Source organism: Anomaloglossus baeobatrachus, chromosome 11 (assembly GCF_048569485.1).
Source record: "Anomaloglossus baeobatrachus isolate aAnoBae1 chromosome 11, aAnoBae1.hap1, whole genome shotgun sequence".
Taxonomy (NCBI): Eukaryota; Metazoa; Chordata; class Amphibia; order Anura; family Aromobatidae; genus Anomaloglossus; species Anomaloglossus baeobatrachus.
Genome location: NC_134363.1, coordinates 26,461,751 through 26,476,183, shown reverse-complemented (window position 1 = coordinate 26,476,183; position 14,433 = coordinate 26,461,751). Strand labels below are relative to the sequence as shown.

The following is a 14,433-nucleotide window of genomic DNA, read 5'->3' as shown; positions in this document are numbered from 1 at the left end:
TCTATCTATCTATCCCTCTATCTATCTATCTATCTATCTATCTATCTATCTATCTATCTATCTATCTATCGATCCCTTTATCTATCTATCTATCTATCTATCTATCTATCTATCTATCCCTCTATCTATCTATCTATCTATCTATCTATCTATCTATCTATCTATCTATCTATCTATCTATCTATCTATCTATCTATCCCTCTATCTATCTATCTATCTATCTATCTATCTATCTATCTATCTATTTATCTATCCCTCTATCTATCTATCTATCTATCTATCTATCTATCTATCTATCTATCCCTCTATCTATCCCTCTATCTATCTATCTATCCCTCTATCTATCTATCTATCTATCTATCTATCTATCTATCCTTTTATTATCTATCTATCTATCTATCCCTCTATCTATCTATCTATCTATCCTTTTATTATCTATGTATCGATCTATTTATCTGTTTTTTATTATTATTATTATTATTATTATTATTATTAATAATAAACATTTGAACAGAACAGTCAATACATTATATTTTCCAACATTTCCTGCCACAATATTTTTGTTTGTCATCAGTCACCATATTCCTTATCCAGCTGCGCAGTGGTGGACATATAGATAGCCCTTGCAACCAGGGCTTTACTGGCTTGGTGGGACAGGGGGGATCCCCTGTTGTCCTAAGTCCTTGGTGTGCCCCCATGCTGGATACAGAGGGGGTGTACTGCTGACAACAGCGGTCATTAGAATGGGCCTTTGCACTATCAAATAGCATTGCTATGCGTGGTCCGGTGATGTCAGCATGTAGCGTATAGCAGAGACAATTACTGGCCACCGGCATATCAAAGGTTGCGTGCGTTAGAGACTAGTCTCTGATAGGCCGGCAGCAATTTAACATCACTGCTATATTCCTGGAGCTGTTGTCAGCATGCAGTGCATAGCAGTGATGCTTAAATGCCGTCATTACTTACCGCATCACGCTGTGCCGCGGAGGTGACAATGACCGACTTGAGGTAGAGACTGTAGGTGCACACTGAGGGACACTGACAGAAAGCAGCGTTGGGTGAGTGGACCATATGGAATATGGGGGGCACAGTATGATGAAGGGGAAATAGTATGGAGAGGTAAGAACTTGGGGGAAAGTGTGGATGAGTGGTACCCTAGGGGACAGTATGGATAAGTGGGAATATAGGAGAAGATTGTATGGAGAAGTGGCAGTGTAGGAGGGATAGTATGGAGAAGTAGGGGTAAATATGTTGAAGTGCACAGTATGGGGGGGGCAGTATGGATTGGTAAATCTGATGTTTTTCGGTAACAACCTTTCCTTTGTTAGTGTCTCAGAGGGGACTTTTAGGCTCAGGGAGGAGGTGCCTAAATACCATTCTTGCACAAGGGCCCTTTGCTCTCAATGTCCGCCCCTGCAACAGAGTCTCAAGATATCTGGTTTGATAATTTGATGTCCTCCATTTATAGGGCAAGTGAGACTAGAGATTATTAATAATAAGCGGGCTTTACACACAACAACATCGCTAACGAGATGTCGTTGGACTCACGGAATTCGTGACTCACATCCAGCCTTGTTAGCGACGTCGTTGCGTTTGAAACGCACGAATGACCGTAAACGATCAAAATTACTCACCTAATCGTTGATCATTGACATGTCGTACTAATCCCAAATATTGTTGCTGTTGCAAGACGCAGATTGTTCGTCGTTCCTGAGGCAGCACACATCGCTATGTGTGACATTGCGGAAACGAAGAACTACATCGTACCTGCGGCCGCCCACAATGAGGAAGGAATCAGGTGGGTGGGATGTTACGGCCGCTCATCTCCGCCCCTCCGCTTCTATTGGGCGGCCGCTTACTGACGCCGCTGTGAAGCCGCATGAACCACCCCCTTAGAAAGGAGGCGGTTCGCAGACCACAGCGACGTTGCTAGGCAGGTAAGTATGTGTGACGGGTTTTAGCGATGTTGTGCAATACGGGCAGCGATTTGCCCGTGATGCACAACCGACGTGGGCGGGTGCTTTCACCAGCGACATCGCTAGCAATGTCGCTGTGTGTAAAGTGCCCTATAGACTATGGAAGGAAAATGTGAAAGGAGCTGAGATGAGAAGCTAAAAAAGGAAGAAACAGACACATAGGACTGAGCTAAAACTGAAGAAATTCTGTACTATTTCCAAACTTTTGTTATGCCACTGAAATAGAAAAAAGGATGAAATTGTAAAAGAAAATTTGGTTAAAATATGTAAATATATATCAGATTCTAGCAGAGAATGGAAAAGGACTTGGATTGAAGGATGAAAAAATTAAACAGAAAATCAAGAATTGTGTAGTATAGTTTCATAGATGATTTATAAAAATAATAATAATAATAATCATAATAGTAATAATCATAATAATCACAATTTTCTTTCAGATTAAGTGACAGAATGGACACCGCTGATATAAATCCGACCTTATATGATATAACTCTGGACGACAACAACCAGTAAGTTTATATTCCTCATTTCATTAGTAAAGATAAATTCCCTATAATTTTTTTTCATATCTTTAACCGAACCTATGTCCTAGATTACGTATAATATTCCATTATGCCTCAGTGGTGAGGCATAATGGAAACCAGACATAGATTTTCTTAGAGCAGTAATTTATTGGGAAGTCACAGGTAGACATGAGCAGATCTATAGAAGTTCGGTGGGTTCAGACGGACTTTAGAGAATGCTTGGGTTGGGATTCGGACTTGACCTGAACACCAATGAAAGTCACTAATTGGGCAGTTTGGGTTTCCACCCACATGCAGTCATCCATAAACAGATTACTTCTGGAAAACGGTTGGCCGGGGTTTTTCATTTTTTTTTGTTTGTGCACACTACATCCGATTGTGCTGTTATTCCCCCCAGTGCGAGCCGGTCAAACACTGAAAAGGGCTGGCACTGGGTTAAGCACCAAGTGTACCCAAGCAAGTCGATGCTCGCTTGAGTTGTCAGCATATGTAAAGCACCCAAACTCAAAATCTGAACTCTGTTTTATTGGTTAAGTCGGTGTTCTCTACTAAAGTGGGCATTACACACAGCAACATCGCTAGCAATGTCGCTAGTTAAAGCACCCGCCCCCGTCAGTTGTGCGTCACGGGCAAATCGCTGCCCGTGGCGCACAACATTGCTAGGACCCATCACACATACTTACCTGCCTAGCGACTTCGCTGTGGCCGGCGAACTGCCTCCTTTCTAAGGGGGAGGTTTTATGATCCGGAACCATGGAAGACCACCACAAATCATTGGCAAAAGGTGACAAGAGCATTGGCAACTAATCTGGCCGCCATCCCCTTACTAACCATCACAACTAGAAGTAGCCAAGGGGTGAACTAACATCCTGTGCACCGCCAACCCAGCCGGAGAACTAACTATCCTAAAAGTAGGAAAGATAAATAACGCTCTGCCTCAGAAAATAGACAAGAATAGCAAACCCCCACATTCAAAGACTGCGGTGATATAGGAAAAACACAATACACGGATAGATGATAGGATTAGCAAAAGGTGAGGCCCCCGCTGACTAAAATAGGAAAGGACAGGAAAGGGAGTGATGGTGGCCAGAGAAAAACCCTGCAAAACACCAACTTCCTGATAGTACAAAAAGCCCTCAGATCGCACGATCTGAACTCCGTCCTATACCAGGTGCCCTTATCATACCAATGAACAGAAAACAAGAATCATAACAAATTCAACAAGCCACAAACACATGGACTCAAAGGAGCCATACTCCACACAGAACTGCAGGGAGTTCCCCAACAAACCACTGAGGGGAAAAATCCCTGCATGCAAATAAACTGAAAACAGTTTTTTTTTTAAAACAACCACAGCAAATGACAAACCCAGATAAGCAAAAGAACCAGACAATAAATAAAGAGCAAGCACTTATCTGGGATAGATGTGGTGTAGAGCAGGATGAAGCAGGCTGGAGATACAAAGAACAATTGACATTCGGCAACAGCCTGTAATCAGACCAGGATTTAAATAAGCAGAGAGTTAGCAAAGGAAACACCCATTGCACAACACACCTGGTCCAAGTCCAAACCATTCCTGGCCACCAGAGGGAGCCTCCCAGCAGCCAAAACATAACTAACATTCACAACAGGGAGGTTTGTTTGGTGTCACAGCGACGTCACTAAGTGGCCGCCCAATAGAAGCGGAGGGCGAAGATGAGCAGGCCGAACATCCCGTCTACCTCCTTCCTTCCTCATTGCAGGTGGCCGCAGGTACTGTGATGTTCCCCGTTCCTGCGGTGTTACACGTAGCGATGTGTGCTGATGCAGGAACGACGAACAACTTGCGTCCTGCAACAGCAACGATATTTGGGATTAGAACGACGTGCCAACGATCAACGATTAGGTAAGTAATTTTGATCGTTAACGGTCGTTCCTGTGTTTCACACGCAACGACGTTGCTAATGAGGCCTGATGTGCGTCACGAATTCCGTGACCCCAACGACATTTCGTTAGCGATGTCGTTGCGTGTAAAGCCCGCTTAACGCTGAACACTGAATTTTGGGTTTGCTCATCTTTCGTCAAAAGGTATTCTTTAGCAAAAGATGGCGCAGAGAGAGTCAGATATGGCTAAATCAGCCAACTGCACACATTTCAGATGCAGCAGGAAAGAGAAAATGTAAATAGGGTCCTATCCAATGATAAATTATGAGAAATATCCTGCAGAGGCTCACCTCTTATGCTTGTGAGAGTCACAACCATCAAAAATACCTGTACACCAACGCAGAACCCACGTGGAGCTCAAACAATATAGTAGGAGAAAGGGTTAATCTTCCGAGCAGCCACAAAGTCGAAACGATGTAGATCAAATGTGATTTATTAGTCAATGCGTTTCAAAGTCATTACAGACTTCTTCATCAGAAATGATATGATTGTCCTGATGAAGAATACTGTAATGACGCATTGACTAATAAATCATATTTGATCTACATCGTTTGGACTGAGTGGCTGCTCGGAAGAATAACTATTTCTCCTATTATATTGTTTGATCTCCATGTGTGTTCTGTAAAGGCCTACAGGAGTTCTTAGTGGTTGTAACCCTCACAGCCATAAGAGGTGAGCCTCTCCAGGATATTTCTCATAATTTATACAAACTGTATATTGTTTCAACTGCACACATTTAAAAGAGTTGATAAAATACACATTTTCAGATGTGCTAATATTTTCTTATTCTGAACAATCTATTTGCTAACGGAGAGTATAAAACAAAGATCAGGAGTGATTGAGGATGGGGAATTTTGGACCCTTCCTAAAGTTAGAGTTGTTGGAAAAACAAAAGGGTGCTCTACACGCTGCGACATCACTAGCGATAGCTAGCGATGTCGTGCGCAATAGCACCCGCCCACGTCACTGTTTCGTCATGGGGGTGATCGCTGCCGTAGCGAACAATATCGCACATACCTGCTTAGCGACGCCGCTGGAGACACCGAACAATCTCTCCTTTAAGGGGGAGGTTCTTTCGGCGTCACAGCGGAGTCACTAAGCGGCCGCCCAATAGCAGAGGAGGGGCGGAGATGAGCGGCCGGAACATGCCGCCCACCTCCTTTCTTCCTCATTGCCGGTGGACGCAAGTAAGGAGATGTTCGTCGTTCCTGCAGTGTCACACATAGCGATGTGTGATGCTGTAGGAACGACGAACAACCAGCGGCATGCATCGCCAACGAAATTCTGAAAAGGAGGGATGTGTCAACGGTCAACAATTTTTGATGTTTTTGCGGTCGTTGATCATCGTTCCTTGGTGTCACGCACTGCGATGTCGCTAACGATGCCGGATGTGCGTCACTAACGACGTGACTCAGATGATATATCGTTAGCGTTGTCGCAACGTGTAAAGCACCCTTAAGACAAATGGATGTTATGTAACAAGAGTTGCAGATTGTTATCATAACTAAGGATGGGCGAACCCAAGCGACTGACCGAAGGGGTCAAGGTTGATGACAGTTGTAATAATCACAAAAGTTTGGGCCCCCATTCATTTCTATGAAGTTTGGGGGTCAAGTTTGGGTACAGTTCTGGTACCATAACTGAACTTTGGTCTAGAGTTCAATCGAACTTGCCAAACCTGAATATCCTTGGGTCCACACATCCCTAATCATAACCTGTATAAGTTTCCTACTCTTCCAAAAATTGAAAAATTAGGCAACATAAATCAAAGTGGAGGACTAGTCAACTCTTTGACCTCCTGTTCTTGGATGGAGAATTACGGCCATGTAATATAGCAACACAAGACGATCTCAATTTGGTTTCAGCTTCTATCATTGATGTACAGTAAACCTCTGTATGTAAATTAGATCTTTATGAAGCTACTCAACCATGAGTCTAACTTCCACCCTACAATGTCTTCTTAGGTCATCTTATGAATACAACAAGACAAGTGACCCAGATTCTGAAAGTCATTTTCCTGGTTTGTCCATTATACAGAAGGTGTCAATTACCTTATACATCATCATTTTTGCTCTGGGGACAATTGGTAATGGATTAGTCATCTGGATTACCGGATTCAGGATGAAGAAGACAGTCAGTGCCGTCTGGTTCCTCCACCTGGCCATCGCGGACTTCCTGTGCTGTGCCTCTCTGCCTCTGAGAATTGCACAATGGACTGTCCCTTCTAAAGACTCACTATTTATTTTTTGCATTTCGAGCATTTTTTTGCTGAGTTTAAACATGAACACCAGTGTTTTCCTCCTGACGGCCATGAGTATTGACCGCTGGGTGTCCGTCATTTGGCCATTTTGGGCCAAAGTTCACAGAACATGCAAACTGGTGAGAATCTCTGCAGGAATAATTTGGGTTTTTTGGTTAGTTGTGATTAGTTTTATGCTTTTTTCAATTAGATCTTCTTCATATGATATAACCGAATGGTGCATAATTGATAATTATACGTATATCTCTCTTTCTAGGATAAGAAGCAAAATTAGACTGATCATGTCTTTTATAATATTTGTGATCCCTTTTCTCATCATCGTCACCTCTTATGTCACCATTTTTTTTAAACTTAGAAAAAGTAAGAGATCCCAGAGATCTCAGAGATCCTCCAGGATCATCACCGCTGTTATATTGGGTTTCTTTATCTGCTGGTCTCCATACTATATCTGGCCATTAACACCCTGGTATGTTGGAGATTTCATAAATTTTCATATTTTAAATATTATTGTTCTAAATCTGGCTTGTCTTAATAGTTGCATCAATCCAATCATTTATGTTTTCATGAACCAAGATTTCCAACAAAGTTTCTTCCGATCCATCCCCTCAAGACTAGAAAGAGCCTTAGGTGAAAATCCTACTGACCCATCATGCAGGAAACAAGAGGACTGTGAACATATTGGTAGTACAGATGGTTAAACCTTTAAAGGGAACCTATCACCACTTTTTTGGCGTATAAGCTGCGGCCACCACCACCGGGATCTTATATACCGCATTCTAACATGCTGTATATAAGAGCCCAGGCCGCTGTGAGAACATAAAAAACACTTTATAATACTTACCTAACGGTCGTCGGTTGCCCATATGGGTATCTCTGTCCTCAAGTGCCGGCGCCTCCTCTTTCGGCCATCTTTGTCCTCCTTCTGACTCCTGTGTGCATGACGCATCTATGTCATACACACTCGCCGGTCCTGCGCAGGCACACTACAATACTTTGATCTGCCCTGCTCAGAGCAGATCAAAGAGCACCTGCTCAGGACCTGAATGCCGATGAGTGTGTATGACGTCGGACGTGTCATGCACCGTGGCTTGAGAAGGAGAACAAAAATGGCCAAAAGATGCAGCGCCGGCACCAGACAATGAAGATGCCCATATGGCCAACCGCGCGACCGTTAGGTAAGTATTCTAAAGTGTTTTTTATGTTCTCACAGCAGCCTTGGCTCTTATATACAGCATGTTAGAATGCTGTATATAAGAGCCCGGTGGAGGTGGCTACAGCTTATGGGATAAAAAAAAGTGGTGACAGCTTCTCTTTAACAATCGAGGATGTAACGGTACGTTCTAAATCATCAAGGGGTAATCACGTCCGGATACTGCGGTGAGCTGGCATTGATTCCTGCACATGTCAGCAGATTTGAAAAGCCTAGCAGGCGCAGGTGGATCTGTGATCCAGCATGCCTGTTAACCCCTTTAATTGCGCTGTCAAAATGTGACAGAACAATTTAAATGCCCGCAGCTGGTAATGCAGACTTGCTCACCACGATCGGAAGCCCCGTGATGTGATCATGAGGAACTAATGATTGCCATGGTAGCACAAGGTCATGTAATGACCCGTGTGCTATTATCACTCACTTCCTCTAACAGCCGGCAAATCAGCCGCTGTTACAAGAGATGAGCATTTATGGTGATCTGAGCTGCGTAGCTGTGATCAACAGAAATGAAACAGCGATCAGTCTGCTGATTCTTATAGTCCCTAAGGGGGACTAGTAAAATAAAAAAAGTAAAAAAAAGTTTTAAAAATTAAAAAAAAAAAAAAACCTAAAATTTAAATCACCCCTATTCGTACCATTAAAAGTTAAAGGATTAAAAAATAAAAAATATACACACATTTGGTATTGCTGCATTAAGAAATGCCCAATCTATCAAAATATAGAATCAATTAATCTGATTGGTAAGCAGCAAAGAGGCAAAAAAATTCCAAAAGCCAAAATTACATTTTCTGGTCACCACAAATTTTGCACAAATTGCAATAACAGGTGATCATAACGTAGCATCTGTGCAAAAATGATACCATTAAAATTGTCAGGTCGAGACACAAAAAAAATAAGACATCAATGAAACATAGATCCTGAATAATGAGGACCTCAATACCAGCCTGTGTGTATGACATAGGACGCAGGAATACACACTACTAAAACCAATTAAAAGGCAAACAGCCATATGTATCTACTGATCCAATCCTCCGTTGAGGTTTTGGAAACCCCTGCTACCCAAGGGAAAAACAATGGTGTGGCACAGGGTATTACAATGTATATAACCCGTTTAGATAACAATATTACATATATACCATACAAAACCACATAGAATAATAAATGGTACAAGGAACATATTGTAATTTGCAAGGTCATATACAATTGCAAGATGGAATTGGTACCCAAAGCATATTTCACATATATATATATATATGTGGTTACATAGTATAAAGCCACAATTGAAACCATATGGGACTCCGGAAAAAATCCCCAACCAAGGTTTCCCATATAAATAACCTGTAGATATCTAAACACCAACCATTGTCAAATTACCCATAGAGATAAAGTAGCAGTGGGTATAATCCCCACGCGTATCGTCACCTACTGGGGTGACTTCATCAGGGGTGGGTTCCCTGTATCCACAAGGTACAGGTTTTAAATACCTTGAGATCCGGATATCAGCTGTGATGTTTTCAAAATTGCGCGCCTCAAAGGCTCCCGGCGTCCCGGAAATAGCTACTGCGCATGCGCGAGATCATATAAAAAGGAAGTATTAGAAAACGGAGTACCGCGCATGCGCGGGACTCCAAAAAGATGGCGGCCGCCATAGAGAGAGACGTATTTTGAAGAGCATAATAGATTTGATATAGATGTATTATAAGATCGAAACTGACTAGGACAGGGAGACAGTCCATCCTCCACAACTTATACCTCTTAAGGATCCACATAAGAGGCTGCAAAAATATATGCAAATGCATCCATACGTGTGTACACATACCGCAGGATGCACATATATATATCTCGCTCAGAGCAGTATACTCTTCATCTCACCCACAATAGGGCACATCCCCAAAGTCATAATAGCTTTAATAGGAGTGCATCATTAAGAGATCGAGGCGGACAGGGACAGGGAGGCAATCCATACTCCACAAGCTGTACCTCCTTGGAGTCCATGTAGAGAGCTACATGCAAATGCATGTGCACCCATATATGTGTACACATAAAAAAGCACATATCCACATACATATCACACACAGGGCAACATACCTATCACCTCACCCATAAATAGGGATCATATACCACCAAAGAGTACAGCCCTGGGTATCCCATATAACGCCAGATTACATAGCCCTAGTTGTTCCTGCACAGGGTACCCATAGTAGGCACACATATATATACCCCAATTTACAATCACAGCCCCCCATCCTAAGGCCCCACAATGCTCATATGTGGATAACTAGATAACACCGCCCGTCCTCCCCCCCCCCACCCAACACGAATGGGGGGGGGAGAAAGGGGGGGAAAAAAAGGGGGAAGGCCCACACAAGCACTATCTCTGTTTATAAAAACCAGTAAACAGCAGCTCCTCATTTAATCCTCCAGGTGCCAGACTATTTAGATTATAAATCCAAGTGGATTCCCGTCTAAGCAAGTCCAATGTCAAATTTCCTCCTCTAACATTAGTCCTTAAACCCTCTAGTCCAAGAATCTTTATCCCAGATGTTTTTCCATTATGGTGTTGTAGAAAATGTGTTGCTACCGAGGAGAGAGTCCTGCCTTTCTCAAGGTCCGTTCTGGCTGTATTAATAGTGGAGATGTGCTGTTGAATTCTTCTCCTCAGTTCTTGTCCAGTCTGTCCCACGTATATCTTGGGGCAACTGCAGATTAAGCCATAAATTAGATTTTTTGTCCGGCAATTGAAATATCCTCTAGGTTTCTGTGGAGATGAGAACATATTATGAAAAATAGGATCTTTTGCCAACATCAGAGGACAGATGTTACAGTTACCACAGGGAAAGGACCCCTCCAGAGAACCACCCCCCTCCGTTTTTCTAGAGGGTCTATAAAAATGACTGGACGATAGTACATCCCTGAGGTTCCTAGCTCGCCTGGCAATTATCCGAGGGGTCTCTGCAATGTGTGGCTGTAAAGCCAATTCACTCCGCAGAATTCCCCAATTCCTCTTCAAGATCCCTCGTAGATCTGACCATTGATTATTGAAGGTTGTGACCACTCCAATATCACTGTACATGCTCTTCTGCTCTCTACCCTTAGTCAGAATCTCCTTTCTCTCTTTCACAGTTGCAGACTGGAAGGCCCGAGAAATTACCTTTTTAGGGTATCCCCTTGCTTGGAACCGTTTCGTCAACTCCCTTGATTGTTCACGAAATTCCACATTATTGCTACAGTTTCTTCGAAGACGCAAAAATTGGCCTTTCGGAATCCCCCTTCGAAGGTGTTCTGGGTGGAAACTGCTGTAGTGTAAAAAGCGGTTCGTTGAAGTCAGCTTTCTAAACAAATCCGTGGCAATCCTTGAGTCCTCCAGGGAAAGTTTTAAATCCAAAAAATCTACTGAGGTAAGTGACAAAAATGATGTTAGGTAGATGTTAAACATATTGTTATTAAGTTCGGAGATAAACTCCTCACATTCTTCCCACGAACCTGTCCACAGCATTAGAACATCGTCCAGATACCGAAACCATTTAAAGACATGTTTTTGATAGGCGGGCATATTTCTCACTTTGGTCTCCTCCCACCAACCCAAATAAATGTTGGCATAGGATGGGGCACAGCGTGCCCCCATTGCAGTTCCTGACACCTGTTTGTAAAAAATTCTGTCAAAAACAAAATAATTCAGGTTGAGGACCAGGGAGAGCAAATTCAAAAGAAATTCATCATGGTCTCTAGTACCTGTGCTCTGTTCAAACAGGAAGTAGGAGACTGCCCCCATACCCAGGTCATGCGATATACTGGTATACAGAGATTCTATATCCATGGTGACTAAAATGGTACCTTCGGGGATGTTCAATTCCTCAAGTTGTAAAATAAGGTCCGTGGAGTCTCTGACATATGATTCAAGGCGAAGAGCAAAGGGCTGCAAATAAAAGTCCAGGTAAGAGCATAGCTGTTCAAATATGCTCCCGATCCCAGCCACAATTGGTCTCCCAGGTGGTTTTAGGTAGTGATGAGCGAGCATGCTTGTCACTACTCGGTACTCGCACGAGTATCACTGTACTCGGGCTGCTCGGCGGGGACCGAGTAATCTCGCGATACTCGTGCTTTACTCGTGGTCTTCATTTCTGCATGTTGGCGCTCTTTTGAGAGCCAGCCCTCATGCAGGGATTGGCTGGCAGACCACTGCAATGCCACAGCCCTGTTAGTTGTGGAATTGCAGTGATTGGCCGGCCTGCACAGCGTCACCGAGCCTTTATATCGGCCGGCGCGCTGTGCTCTGCTCACAGCTATTCTGACAGTGAGTGTAGGGAGAGTGTCGCTGATTCAGGGAAAGCTTTGCGGCCCTTTATAGCTTTTTCAGTTGCAGGGCTGCAAACAGTGTGACCAAAAGTCCTTCTCAGGACTATTCTAGTTGTATACAGGCAGGCAGGGTATAGCCAGGTCGGCGTACAGTAGCAGAGTCCTTCTCAGGACTATTGTTGCTATATACAGGCAGGGTATAGCCAGGTCTGAATACAGGCTAGTGACCAAAAGAGTCCTTGTCAGGACTATTGTAGCAGTATACAGGCAGGCAGGCAGGCAGGGTAGTGGTGACCGTATACCAGCCTTCATATCTGGGGCTGGTGTACACAGTGTAAAACAGTCCAGATAGTGTCTGACTTGTCTGTACTGTAATTGTCGCTCCCCAAAAAAACCTGTTAGTAGGTTATTATTGCGTCCGTGCTTGGTTTTTAAAACCGCACGTGTGTGCCTGTTGGTGGCAGCGTACAGGTGCACTGGTGTGCGTTTACCAAACTATTATAGAACGCACAAGTGTAGTGTATAATACACGTCAGTCAGCAGTGGCTGATAGTGTCAGAGTTCTTAATTTTTGCTCCTAAAACCTGTGTTAGGTTATTATTGCGTCCGTGCTTGGTTTTTAAAACCGCACGTGTGTGCCTGTTGGTGGCAGCGTACAGGTGCACTGGTGTGCGTTTACCAAACTATTATAGAACGCACAAGTGTAGTGTATAATACACGTCAGTCAGCAGTGGCTGATAGTGTCAGAGTTCTTAATTTTTGCTCCTAAAACCTGTGTTAGGTTATTATTGCGTCCGTGCTTGGTTTTTAAAACCGCACGTGTGTGCCTGTTGGTGGCAGCGTACAGGTGCACTGGTGTGCGTTTACCAAACTATTATAGAACGCACAAGTGTAGTGTATAATACACGTCAGTCAGCAGTGGCTGATAGTGTCAGAGTTCTTAATTTTTGCTCCTAAAACCTGTGTTAGGTTATTATTGCGTCCGTGCTTGGTTTTTAAAACCGCACGTGTGTGCCTGTTGGTGGCAGCGTACAGGTGCACTTGTGTGCAATTTCCAGAAACTTTGATATAACGCACAAGTAGTGAATATACACGTCAGCAGTGCACAGCATTGCAAAATGCGCAAGGGCATTGGCAAGGAACAAGGAAGTGGACGTGATGGTGGTGCAGGCAGAGGCCGAGGTCGTGGGCAAGCTCTAATTTCGCCACAACAAAGGGCCACATCTAGTCGCTCGCACGTCCTGTCCCAAATTCTTGGGGACCGCAGCAGTACACCGCTCTTGAACCAAGACCAGTGTCAACAGGTTGTTAGTTGGATAGCGGATAATGCTTCCAGTCAGATTGGCACCACCACAAACACTCTGTCTTCCACACGGTCAAGTGTCAGTAGCCGTGATACTGCACCGCACATTTCTGAACCTGATCCTCCTTCCTACCACCAGGCTGAGTACACGTCCTCCTCGGACATTAATGATCCCACACTTGGACACTCGGAAGAGCTGTTCACGTTTCCATTCACACATTCTGGCCTCTCGCCAGCTCATATTGAAGTGGGTCATGAGGAGATCGTCTGTACAGATAGCCAAATATTTGAGCAGCCACGTTCTCACGAAGTTGGCAACGTGTCTCAACAAGTGGTGGACGATGATGAGACACAATTGTCAGCAAGTCAGGAGGAGGAGCAGGGTGCGGAAGAGGAAGACGACGTGGTGGATGATCCAGTAACTGACCCAACCTGGCAGGAGGATATGCAGAGCGAGGACAGCAGTGCACAGGGGGAGGGAGGCGTAGCATCACAACAGGCAGTAAGAAGCAGGGTGGTGGCCCCAGGCAGAAGTCAGGCAACCGTTCCCCGTAACAACACGACGACACAAGGTGCCTGTACAAATGTTAGGTCTTCACGAGTCTGGCAGTTTTTTAAGTTGGATCCAGATGATTCAAAAAAGGCCATTTGCAACACCTGCCGTGCCAGCATCAGCAGGGGTACCAAAACTAGCAGCCTGACCACCACCAGCATGATCAGGCACATGTCAGCCAAGCACCCGACTTTGTGGGAAGTACAACAGAGTCGAGGAGCAGTGCTTGCTGATGTCACTGCTACGTCTTCGCTGGTTGTGCATGCGAGCCAATCCTCTGTCCATGCTGCCTGCGAACAAGCCTCCTCCACTCCTGCACCTGCAGTTGCCTACGCAGAAAGAACACCATCATCAAGCACGTCCTTGTCCCAGCGCAGCGTTCAGTTAT

The 14,433-nt window shown here is 44.1% G+C and overlaps 3 protein-coding genes across 4 annotated transcripts in view; all 3 read left to right on the top strand.

Moving 5' to 3' along the window:
• Positions 1-7,438, top strand: part of LOC142256356 (C3a anaphylatoxin chemotactic receptor-like) — a 19,642-nt gene extending 12,204 nt beyond the window's left edge. The window contains exons 1-3 of one of the 2 annotated variants that reach the window (XM_075327989.1): positions 2,412-2,485; positions 4,243-4,385; positions 6,388-7,438. In XM_075327989.1, the coding sequence (XP_075184104.1) occupies positions 4,261-4,385; positions 6,388-7,381 (1,119 nt within the window). In that variant the 5' untranslated portion in view covers positions 2,412-2,485; positions 4,243-4,260 and the 3' untranslated portion in view covers positions 7,382-7,438. Of the gene's footprint in view, positions 1-2,411; positions 2,486-4,242; positions 4,386-6,387 lie in introns of those variants that run through there. The other variant, XM_075327990.1, reaches the window with a different exon arrangement.
• The window catches only part of LOC142256814 (C3a anaphylatoxin chemotactic receptor-like), a 450,349-nt gene that overhangs the window by 285,464 nt on the left and 150,452 nt on the right, over positions 1-14,433 (top strand). The window lies entirely within an intron of this gene.
• Positions 10,510-14,433, top strand: part of LOC142256290 (C3a anaphylatoxin chemotactic receptor-like) — a 33,472-nt gene continuing 29,548 nt past the window's right edge. The window contains exon 1 of the mRNA XM_075327906.1: positions 10,510-11,291. The gene's annotated coding sequence lies outside the window, so the exon portion shown is untranslated. The remainder of the gene's footprint in view (positions 11,292-14,433) is intronic.